The sequence below is a fragment of the Leucoraja erinacea genome, chromosome 28 (assembly GCF_028641065.1).
Source record: "Leucoraja erinacea ecotype New England chromosome 28, Leri_hhj_1, whole genome shotgun sequence".
In the NCBI taxonomy this organism is placed as follows: domain Eukaryota; kingdom Metazoa; phylum Chordata; class Chondrichthyes; order Rajiformes; family Rajidae; genus Leucoraja; species Leucoraja erinaceus.
Genome location: NC_073404.1, coordinates 12910148 through 12922670, shown reverse-complemented (window position 1 = coordinate 12922670; position 12523 = coordinate 12910148). Strand labels below are relative to the sequence as shown.

Genomic DNA, 12523 nt, shown 5'->3' with positions numbered 1-12523 from the left:
TCTATAAATATAAATAAATAATTAGAGGCAATGCTAATAGGTAACTGATAAAGGAGGATCCCAGCTACTTTGGTAACTGGGTCCCTGGAAGCCTGGATATTTAATATGTAACCGTTAAACAAAGTCTGTAGTGGTTTGGATTATGATATGCAAATGTCTCTAATAAAAATGCATTAAAAAAAAAGTGTAAATAACATAGAACTAGTGCAAACGGGTGATCAATGGTCGGCGTGAACTCAGTAACTCAGCGGACGGCAGGGCCTATTTCCATGCTGTATCGTGGACAGGCAGCATTCCTTGTCCACCTTCACCAGGGTGATGAGCTTCTGCAGGAACCAGAACACGGGTGCTCTCTAGTACCAACACTGGCATTAGGGGTATCAGAGCAATTGTCTGAGCTTGTAAAATGCAGGCAGCATATTTTAATTAACACAGCAGATATGTGAACAAATTATAATGCCTCAACAGGGTGCATAGGGGAAAGGTTTTACCTCAGCTGAGAAGTCAAGAACATAACAGACATAGGTGAACACAAAATGCTGGAGTAATTCAGCGGGACAGGCAGCATCTCTGGAGAGAATGGGTGACGTTTCGGGTCGAGATCCTTCTTCAGACTGATTAATATTTTTTTTGTCTGAAGAAGGGTCTAGACCCAAAACGTCACCCATTTCTTCTCTCCAGAGATGCTGCCTGTCCCGCTGAGTTACTCAAGCATTTTGTGTCTACCTTCAATTTAAACCGCACCTGCAGTTCTTTCCTAAATATAACAGATATAGCTTGGGGTTGGTGACAGATCCGTCAGGGGTGAATCTGTCTATGTACTTCATGTAGAAACAAGGAACTGCAGATGCTGGTTTACACAAAAGGACACAAAGTGCTGGAGTAACTCAGCAGATCAGGCAGTATCTCTGGAGAACATGGAGGGGTGACATTTTAGGTTGAGACCCTTCTTCAGACTCAAAAAAGGTCCTGACCTGAACATCACATACCCATGTTCTCCAAGGACCTGACCTGCTGAGTTCCATCAGCAATGTCTGTCCTTCTGCAGTTCATGTGATGTTCCCAGGAGCCGCGGTCTCACATCATGGATTCAGATAAATAACTTCTTCAAGCAGAGGACATGGGAAATGGCACATTAAGGCAGCAGACAGCCATAATCACATTGCGGGGCCGAGTGTGCTTGAAGCGCCAACTCTTGCTCCAACTCCTCACGCTCCCACATGACAGGAGAAAACAATGAAGGAAGTTCACATGAAAAGAATCAGATTCCGTCGATCTTTGGATAACGTTTTAATTACTGCCCTGTTAATAATTGGAACAGTACCCTGCATCCACTGGGTGTGAAGAAGGGTGTTGATCCATGGTCTTCAGTGATGCTGCCTGACTCACTGAGTTACTCCAGCACTTTTGTGCCCTTTTGTGTATTAACCAGCATCTGCAGTTCCTTGTTTCTTCAGGTTATCTATGGTTAGTGCCTTCAAACTTCCACTTTCAGTTTCAGTTTCAGGCTGCCATAGTGTTTCTGAATGGAACAAAATCAAACTCTCACCTTCCTTCAGGATCTCCTTGTCCAGCACCACCTTACGCTGAGTGACGTTCGCCTCAGCCCTGAAGTGGAACCTCCGTGCCCTCTGCTCCTTCCTCTCCACCGCCTCCTGCAAAATCAGACTCACTTACAGGGAGGCCGCAAGATTAACTGCAGCCCCACTGCCCCAACCCGCGGTGGACAGAAGGGCCTGTTTACATGCTGTTGATTTCAATCAATTAATCAATTTAATCAATTAATTGTGCTGAGTGTGAAATGTGGCCAAACCAAAATGATGTACCAGTTTAACACAACCCTCTGCACTTCACTTCCAATCCTCTGGAAATAAACCAAAGAAATATGTCTACTTACTTTAGGGCCTTGTTAACAAGGGAAGCCACAAAATGCTGGAGTAACTGAGCGGGTCAGGCAGCATCTCTGGAGAATATGAATGTGTGATGTTTCAGTTTGGGACCCTTCTTCAGACCTGAATCTGAACAAAGGTCCTGACCCAAAACATTACCTATCCATGTTCTCCAGGGATGCTGCCTGACACACTAAGTTACCGTAGCACTGTCTTCCCTTGGTAAACCAGTGTTTGCAATTCCCTGTTTCTACTAGTTAACGAGAGGCTGCCACATATTTTGCCTCTTCCAATCCCCAAGGTTTAGGTAACCTCCATAGCCATTCTGGAAAAGCAACCTCCCACCCCAACCCAAACCCTCGCAACACGGACTGATCTACATTGAAGACAGCCTGTGCACTACACTGTCCTTGTACAAGTTTACCAAGTATGTTCCTGTAACACACACAGTTCAATCTTAGGATTAGTCCCTGTCTACAACCAGAGCTACTCTACGATCAGCCAGTTCATGTCCACTCATTAAAATACATTTTGACAGGTACATGAACGGGAAGGGTTTAGAGGGATATGGGCCAAACACAGGCAGATGGGGCACCTTAGTCAGCATGGGCAAGTTGGGCAAGTGGGCCTGTTTCCATGCTGTATGACTATATCACTCTCTCATCCAACCCATCATTCCATGACCGCTCCACCATGACAGGCTGTTCACTGCCTTCCAGAGGCGTTTACCAATTGTCAAAAGGAATTTCATCAACAACTCCAGTGACCCATGGCTACCAACCATTAGGGTGGCACGGTTGCGCAGTGGTAGAGTTGCTGCCTTACAGCACCAGAGACCCGGGTTCGATCCTGACTACGGGTGCTGTCTGTATGGAGTTTTATGTTCTCCCTGTGATCTTGTGGGTTTTCCTCAGATGCTCCAGTTTCATCCCACATGCTAAAGATGTGTAGGTTTGTAGGTTATTTGCCTTCTGTAAATTGCCCCTGGTGTGTAGAATAGAACAAGTGTACGGGTGATTGTTGGTCGGCACACACACGGTGAGCCAAAGGGCCTGATTCCACAATGTATCTCTGAACTGATCAACCTTCTCAGCATTCAATCACAACAATACATCCCACTAGATTGTTGAACCGTTCATCATATTCCCACTGGGATGAGGAAGTTTCTACCTTTGAGGTGACGTCAATGCCAGTGATGAAAGTGCCAGCCTTGTTCTCATAGCGCCGGCTTGTATCCTGGGGAAATATAACAAATTGCATAATTGTCATTAAAGTCATGATTGGCAAAACAAGGAGAGTCGCTGTGACCATCTGAACTTAAAATGCGGTTGCTGAAGGTGCCGACACTCTCTGGGGTACAGTCGCTGAAGGTCCCCCTCTCCCCGGGGTACAGTCCCTGAAGGTGCTAACATTCCCCGGGACATAGATTGGGTAGAATCTTTCTCGTCAGGGTGGAAATGGCAAAGACCAGAGAGCATAGCTTTAAGGTGAGTGGAGCAAAGTTTACAGGAGATGTGCAGGGTATGTTTTTTACATAGAGAGTGGTGGGTGCCTGGAAAGTGCAGCCAAGGGAGGTGGTGGAAGCAGTTACGATGGTGATGTTTAACGAGACTTTTAGATAGGCACACGGATAATCAGGGAATGGAGGGGTACAGATCATGTGTAGACAGAGGAGATTAGTTTAACTTGGAATCATGAGTAAAACACAAAGTGCTGGAATAACTCAGCGAGTCCGGCAGCATCTGTGAAAGGAATGGAAGGAATGGCGACGTTTCGGGTTCGGTCAGTTCTTCTGGCTGAGAGGGAGAGAGTACTTCTTCAAAGTCGGTGTACCTCGGGGAGATCTTGCAGTGAAGCAGTAAAATGGAGATACAAATAACCACAGATGCTGGAACCATGGTCAGCACGAACATTTAGGCTGAAGAGCCTGTGCTGTACTGTTCCACGTTAACAGAGGAGATTGAGAACAAGAACAACATTTTTTAATTCAAAGTGCTGTGCAGTGGGCATAGAGAGCTCAGTGACCAGGGGTAAAGTGGGCAGCAAGACAGTAGCAGATTCTAACAGCAACAGACTGGGCATCTGCTGGCACGGAGATCCCTCACCCCCGCCTCCTCTCCACCTCTGACAACATGGTGCTCCCTCACCACCCTCCTCTCCACCTCTGTGGCATGTTGGTCTTCATTGCGAGAGGATTTGAGTTTAGAAGCAAGGAGGTCCTACTGCAGTTGTACAGGGTCCTGGTGAGATCGCACCTGGAGTATCGTGTGCAAATTTGGTCTCCTAATTTGACGAAGAACATTATTGCTATCAAGGGAGTGTAACGTAAGTTCATCAAGTTAATTCCCAGGATGGGCTGGGACTGACATATGATGAAAGAATGGGTTGAATGGGCTGGTATTCACTGGAATTTAGATGAGAGGGGATCTTATAGAAACATATACAATTCTTAAGGAGTTGGACAGGCTAGATGCAGGAAAAATGTTCACGATGTTGGGGGATTCCAGAACCAGGGGTCACAGTTTAAGAATAAGGGGTAGGCCATTTAGCACTGAGATGAGGGGGAAATTTTCACCCAGAGAGTTGTGAATCTGTGGAATTCTCTGCCACAGAAGACAGTGGAGGCCAATTCACTGGATGTTTTTTAAGAGAGGGTTAGATTTAACTCTTAGAGCTAAAGGAATCAAGGGATATGGGTAAAAAGCAGGAATGGGGTATTGATGTTAGATGATCAGCCATGGTCATACTGAATGCCGGTGCTGGCTCGAAGGGCCGAATGGCCTACTTACTCCTTCACACCTATTTTTCTGTTTCTATGTTTTTCTGACAGCGCGGTTCTCCCTCACCGCAGCCTGACAACACGGTGTTACTTCATTCAGTGCAGGGCTACACACTACAGCGCGGCGCTCCCTCAGCTCACCTCACCCCCACCTGTGACAGAGCGGCGCTCCCTCAGCTCACCTCACCTCACCCCCACCTGTGACAGAGCGGCGCTCCCTCAGCACCACTGACAACACAGTGCTCCCCCAGCGCGGCGCTCCCTCACCCCACCACTGACAACAACGCTCCCTCCTTCCCTCCCCCACTGACACGATGCTCCCTCACTCTGTCACCCCTTCACCCCAGCGGCGCTCCCTCACCACCCCCCACGGCTGCTCCCTCGGCTCTTCCCCTTCGGCCAGAGGGACCGGCCGGGCCTCGCCGAGCGCTCACCGGGATCAGGTCCTTCAGCGACCTCCGCACCGCGATGGAGTCGAGCTTCTCGGTCTCGATCTCTCCCTCCTCCACCTCCATCGGCTCCTCCTCCCGCTCCGACTCCGACTCTGACCCCGACCCTGAACCCGAACCCGAGCCCGAGCCGGAGCCGGAGCCAGAGTCCGAGGCTGAAGCCGAGGCGGAGCCGGAGCCGGAGCCGGATCCAGACCCCGAGGCAGAGGCCGCATCCCCGGCCGCTTCCCCAGCCTCGGCCTTCACACACACCCGCAGGCCCCGCACCGCCGCCATTGCAGCCGAGGAGCAGCGAGCGAGCGAGGCAAGAGCAGCCGCTACGGCCGGAGGACTAGCGCCGCCACGGCCGGAGGACCAGCGCCGCCGCCGGAGGACCAGCGACGCCGCGGGAGGACCAGCGCCGCCGCGGTCGGAGGACCAGCACCAGCGCCGCCGCGGCCGGAGGACCAGCGCCGCCACGGCCGGAGGACCAGCGCCGCCGCGGTCTGAGCACCAGCGCCGCCGCGGCCGGAGGACCAGCGCCGCTGCATCATGCCCAACATCCCGCCCTCTGGAGGCACGGAGGCTGTACAATGTTGAACAAACCACATGCACTGTTTGCCAAAGCAATGCATGTGAAGGAAAGAGCCAGTGTCATTGCTAACATAGGGGGTGACAGTGGCGCAGCTAGTAGAGCCGCTGCCTCACAGCGCCAGAGACCCAGGTTCGATCCTGACCTTAGGGTGCTGTCTGTGTGGAGTTTGCACGTTCTCCCTGTGGCCGTGTGGGTTTCCCCTGGGTGCTCTGGTTTCCTCCTACATCCCTAAGACGTGCGGGTTTGTAGATCAATTGGCCTCTGTAAATTGCCCAAAATGTGTAGGGAGTGGATGAGAAAGTGGGATAACGTAGAACTAGTGTGAAAAGGTGATCGATGGTCGGCGTGGACTTGATGGGCAGAGGGGACTGTTTTCATGCCATGACAGCATGCGTGTGTGAAAAGTGCTGGGTATTCTCAGGGGAAATCTATGGGGAAAGATACAGAGCAAACGCATCGGGTCAATGTTTCCACTGCACAACCGGCTGAGTATCTCCCACATCCCATTTTCTTGCTGGAAAAGAGAGGTGGGGGTGGGACAAAGCTTGGCAAGTGCTAGGTGGATAAACGTGAGGGGTAGGGGGTTGATTGGCAAATGGATGGAAGAAGTGACAAAGGTGAAAATGGGTGTCAGAAAAAGAAAGATGAGGAGTGAAATATGAAGCTGGAAGGATCTAAGGGGAATGGGAGGGGAAAGAGGAAGGCTAACAGGGAAATGGGGAAGTCAGGGGTGGGAGATGCAGGGAGGGGAGAGGAGCAGGGTGATGAAGAGGGGAGGGTGAAAGAGGAGCGCACAGGGATGGGATACACAGGATAGAAAAAGAAGGTATCACCTGAATATGGTGTGGGAATCGTTGTGCATAGCGTTGGGTTGGAAGCGAGCCAAGAGAAACAAACCTCTGACGGTGCTGACTGCAACCCCTCAGCAAGCACCAGAGGGCAGGCCAGGACAGGTGTGCGATGCTGTAGGGGGTCAGCCACTCCGAGCTCACTCCCCGCGGGGCAGGGATATTTTAACTTCTGCTCCTTATCAGCACCATGGGCAGCTCCGAGTACCCCACGCCCCAATACACCCCTGCACTCCCAGTGGGACCCCGACAGTGCAGCCCTGGCCTGGTCACATCCGTACTGGAAAACATTTATCAGCATTCAATCAGCTGTACAGTGGCGCAGCGGGAGAGATGCCGCCTCACAGCGCCAGAGACCCGGATTCGATCCAGACTACGGGTGCTGTCTGTGTGGAGTTTGTACCTTCTCTCTGTGACCGCGTGGGTTTCCTTCGGGTGCACCAGTTTTCCTCCCACATCCCAAAGATGTGTGGGATTGGAGGGTAATTGCCCCAAGTGTAGGCAGTGGATGAGAACGTTTATTTTGTTTAGATTATTATTGTCATGTGTGTGAGGTACAACAAAAAGCTTTTGTTTGCGCCCTGTCCAGTCACAGAAAAAAACATACATGACTACAATCAAGCCATCCACTGCATAGATATTGGACAAAGGGTATGGGTATGGGAAATTCTTCTTACAACCCAATGCTATGCACAATGATTACCACACCAATTCTCACTCGGATTAGACTCTAGCTGATGGGAGAATCGCTCAGTTGCCTGATAACAACTGGCAAGAAACTTTCCTTGAATCTGGAGAATATATAATTAGTGTAAACGAGTGATCGATGGTCGGCACGGACTCCGTGGGCCGAAGGGCCTGGTTCCACGCTGCATCTTTCAAGCAATCAATTATATTACAATCTGGTCAGTGGAGCAGGTCGGAAGCTGAGGACCCTGCAGTAAGAGACTGGCCTCCTGACACCAGCTGGACTTGCCACAAGTGATGGGATACCCTCTGCTTGCACGAGTGCCCGCAGCATCCTTCATCGACATCCCATTCACCACCAGTGTACCGTCCAGCATTCCCTGTGGTCACTCACACAGACTACCCCTAACCCCACTCCCAAACCACACCTCTCCCATCAGGAAGGATAAGGGTAGAGGGCGCAGGAAGGGGGGTGATGTTTCCAGTGGTATTGGGTTGTGGTGTAAGGATGGGTGGTTACGGGGGCACTACTGCAGCTGGGCGACCTTGTGGACGGTGGTAGGAACCGACGGCAGCGCGCTGGGCCAGGCCGGCCTCTACTTCATCCACCCCTTCCTCAATCAGTCTGATGAAGAGTCCCGACCACAAACATCATCTATCCATGTTCTCCAGAGTTGCTGCCTGACCCGCTGAGTTACTCCAGCACTTTGCGTATTTATTCTATGCTAACATCTGCAGTCAAGAATCGAGAGTGTGTAATTGTCCTATGTACCGAAACAGAACTATGACATTCTTACTTGAAGAAAATAGTTCAATTAAACAAGCAAAAAGAAAATAGGAATTAATAGGAATATATATAGAGCGATATATAGGCGCCTCGCATTTTACATGGGGGTTGTGTGCTTGAAAAGCTGCGCGTAAATCAAAAAGCACGGAATCTAACATATGCTGGGCACCGCATGCCTGTTTTACGGAGTCAGGTACCAATTTGAGCTTGTTATACCGGAAATACGAGCGCGTAAATTAAACTCTGGCAGTAAAAAGACAAGCGCGTTATTCTAAATACGCATAATACCAGCACCCGAGGTGCAAAACAAAAGCCCAACGTCCCCAGTACAATCAAGACATTTCATAGTTCGAAGTTTAGTTGGTGAATCTGAAATTCAGATTGAATAATAACAATAATAATAATAATACATTTTATTTTCGGGCGCCTTTCAAATCTCAAGGACACCTTACAAAGATTAACAGAAGAGAAAAAAACATATAGTCGGAGAAAAATAAATAATAAGGACATCATCAATATACAAATTAAAGATAGAAATCGCTCCAAAGACACAAAATCAAAAAATCAAAAAAACACAACGTGAAGAGAGAGCAGCGGCAGCTAAAGCGCGCCAGCGTCCACTCTCCCTTCCGACCAGCCATCTTGGACACAGACTAACATAGTAACTACATACAAAAAAAATCATTCCGTGGGGGAAGGCACAGAGTATAGTCCCCAACAGAGTCCAGTCTCCCAAAGGTCAGGCCTATTGAGGCCACCGCTATTGCCTCTACGGATGCCCGATGTTCCTGGTCGTTCTGGCCGGGTGGAGTTGGCCCGGCGTCGGGAGAGTCCTCACAGTGGCGGGGCCACCTGGAACGGCCGCTTCCTAGCAGGGAATTGTCGGCTTCCGAAGCCGACAGGGACGCACCGGGTTGGAGCTCCCAAGCTCCCGATGTTGAAGGCCTGATGTTTGTGTAGGAAGGAACTGCAGAATCTGGTTTACACCGAGGATAGACACAAGATGCTGGAGTAACTCAGCGGGACAGGCAGCATCACTGGAGAAATGGAATGGGTGACTTATTCCTTCTCTGCAGAGATGTGACATGTCCCGCTGAGTTACTCCAGCATCTTGTGTCTATCTTCTGAAAGGCTCATTTTCTTGGGAAGAAGCTGTTCCAGAACCTGGATGTTACAGTTTCCAGACTCGTTTGGACCTCCAGGGGTCCAAATGACAATTAAATTGACTCTTGACTCTTGACTGACTCTTGTACCTTCTTCCCAATAGGAGAAAGGAAATGAGAGTGGGGCCAGGGTGGTGTGGGTCCTTGATGATGCTCGCCGTTTGTTTGAGGCCACGACTCTTGTAAATCCCCATCCATCCCTTCTGTCCACTCCTGCCATCGTGTACAGCATGATTTGACTGGATGGCAGGCAGAGCAAATGTTTCACTGTATCTCGATCAAGAATAAACGTAACAACGCCTGTACGTTCCCCAGCCACTTGCACAGTGTCCTGACTTAGAGTTGCATCGCTGATCCTTCGTCGCCGGGCCTAAACTCTGGGGGTCCATCCCTGCACCGTGGGAGCCCAGGACTGCAGTGGGTCAAGGAGGCAGCTCACCCCACCCACCTTCTCAGCGACTGCTACAGATGGGCAGGCAATGCTGGTCTCAGTGGTGATGCCCATACACAGGAAATAAATCATCTAATTGTTCTGATCCAAACTGTGTTTTTCACCCAGAGAGTTGTGAATCTGTGGAATTCTCTACCACAGAAGGCAGCGGAGGCCAATTCACTGGATGATTTCAGGAGTTGGATATATCTCTTAGGACTAACGGAATCAAGGGATATGGGGAGAAAGCAGGGGTACGGATTTTGGATGACCAGCCATGATCATATTGAATGGCGGTGCTGGCTCGAAGGGCCGAATGACCTACTCCTGCACCTGTTTTCTATGTTACATATGGAGCCTTGATCTAATGGGGGAAAGATGCCACTGAAGATGGAAAGAGCGCAGAGAAGATTATTTACAAGGATGTTTCTCGGACTCAAGGGGCATGAGCTATAGGGAGCGGCTTGGCAGGCTGGGACTTTAGTACTTGGAGCGCAAGAGGATGAGGGGTGATCTCATGGTGGCCGGTAAATTCCACCATAGGTAAATTCCACCACCACGTGACTCGATTGTTGAATTTTGAATGTAACTGTTTAATACACACTTTAACTGAATACATGGACCATGGCTGCAACATTTATCACATCCGAGAAGAACAAACGTAAGCTTTGCGATGAAGAGAATCATACATACGAAAAGCATGGAGATAACAGCAGCAAAATCAAGATATATTGGCGCTGTGAGCGTGTTTATAATGGTTGCCGAGCTAGACTACATACAACTTACAACTGCAGTGAACCAGAAGTAATTTTTTCAGCGGGCTCCCATAATCACTCAGCAAGCAGTGCACACGTTAATGCCCGAAAGGCAGTTTATTCAATGAAGAATGAAGTAATGAAAACGGGCGCAGTATCTTCACGGGAAGTAATAACTACTGCTGTACAAAATCTCGATGAGGAAGCACAATCACAGTTGCAAACCATTCCTGGACTTTCACGTAACATACGTAACTGGAGGCAGCGTGCTTTAGGAATCCCAGCACTTCCAACTTGTAGGTCAGGGTTTGAAATTCCTGATATAGTTAAGTATTTAGAAAATGGGCCTTTGACAGTGGCATGGATGACTCGTACAGAATTTTAGTTTTTTCCCCGGAAAAAGGCTTGGATGATCTAGAAAGCTCTAAAAATTGGGCCTGTGATGGGACTTTCATTGTATCTCCTAGTTTGTGGTGTCAGTTAGTGACACTATATAGCATCATTGGCGGGTCATGTGTGCCCCGACTATTTGCCTTACTTCCTGACAAAAAAGAATAATAATAATAATAATAATCTTTATTTATATAGCACTTTTCAACAAAACCATTATTTGAACCAAAGTGCTTTACAGAGATTGATTAAATTAATTGAACAGATCAAATAAGCCTCATATCATCATCTTCTGTCTGCTGTGCGTGATTTAAGGGCAAATTGTCGACCTGTGACCTGTCTCATGGACTTCGAAAAAGCTCTCCATAATTCATTTGTTTCTGTATTTCCGCATTCAGAAGTAGTTGGGTGTGTTTTTCATCTCGGACAGTCTTGTTGGCGGAAGATATGTGCACTTGGTGAGAGTATGAGATACAACGCCGATGAAAGTTTTCAGCTTAAAATTAAGTGTTTCTGCGCTTTAGCATTTTTACCAATTGAAGACGTTGTCAATGTATTTGAAGATTTGTCTGACGATGAAGACATCCCATCTGAGTTTATCACTTATTTTGAGACTACATACATTGGGATTGTAAGGGGACGCGGTCTTCGTCGACGAAGAGAAACCCCCCAGTTTCCTATTCAACTCTGGAATGTACGCGACCGCGTTTTAAATGACTTGCCAAGATCAAATAATTCCGTAGAAGGGTTCCACAATGCTTTGCGCTCATCGATAACATCCACACATCCAAATTTGTGGAAACTGTGCACTGCCCTTAAGGCTGAGGAAGGATTCAGCCAGACAAAAATTGCACACATTCGACGTGGAGACTCAACAACAAAAATAAAGACCTATCAAATTATTGATGCACGACTGAAGAAGCTAGTTCAAGATTATCAAAATGAAAACCCTCTGCAATGTTTAAGAAGTATTGCACGCAATTTGTCTTAAGAGAATTTTCTTTAAATAAATTGAACTTTTTTCATAACTGCTTTTTTTAATGTACTCGCTGTTATTTTTTATCCTAATGTCAGAATAAAATGTGAGCTCAAATGTATTCTATTTCTTTCTTTATCCCAAATTATATTATATTATATTAAACATTTTGCGGTGGGAGTTCCTCGAAGTTGGGCCGAAGGGCCTGTTTCCACGCTGTAAGTCTCTTATGAATCTAAAAACTATTTGGACAGGTACATGGATAGCAAAGGTTTGGGAGTAATAAGGACCAAACATGGGAAAATGGAACTAGCTTAGATGGAGCATCTTGGTCGGCATGGGAGAGTTCGATCGAAGGGCTTGTCTCCGTGTTTGTTTGGCTGCAAGTGAACGTGAGTACAGTCCACTCCATTTGCAATCCCAATCCGTGCCGGACTTTGCTGCAGCGATGCTGGCTGAGTGTATTAAGGCGGGCCCAGCAACTGCTCCTCTCAACCTAAATCCTTCACAGAGCTTTTATGACAACTCACAACTCAGTAGCTCGGAAACTCTTTGCATCTGATGCCAGGAGTCTCCAAATTCGCACAGCACACAAATAGGACCCAGCACCTCCCCGGGGTACAGTCCCTGAAGATGCCTACTCTTCCCGGGGTACAATCCCTGAAAATGCCCACGTTACCTAGGGTAGAGTTCCTGAATATGCCCACTCTCCCCGGGGTAGAGACTTTAGGCGCAGGTTGGACACAGACAGAAGTTCCGTCGCCCCATTACCCGGGCCAGCGTGGGGGTAGAGCTG

The 12523-nt window shown here is 48.5% G+C and overlaps 1 protein-coding gene across 1 annotated transcript in view; it reads right to left on the bottom strand.

The window, feature by feature from the left end:
* The window catches only part of ncbp3 (nuclear cap binding subunit 3), a 30032-nt gene extending 24604 nt beyond the window's left edge, over positions 1–5428 (bottom strand). The window contains exons 1-3 of the mRNA XM_055657754.1: positions 5103–5428; positions 3060–3125; positions 1550–1655 (exon numbers count right to left, since the gene is read on the bottom strand). Coding sequence (XP_055513729.1) covers positions 1550–1655; positions 3060–3125; positions 5103–5393 — 463 coding nt within the window. The 5' untranslated portion in view covers positions 5394–5428. The remainder of the gene's footprint in view (positions 1–1549; positions 1656–3059; positions 3126–5102) is intronic.
* Between the last annotated feature and the right edge of the window lie 7095 nt (positions 5429–12523).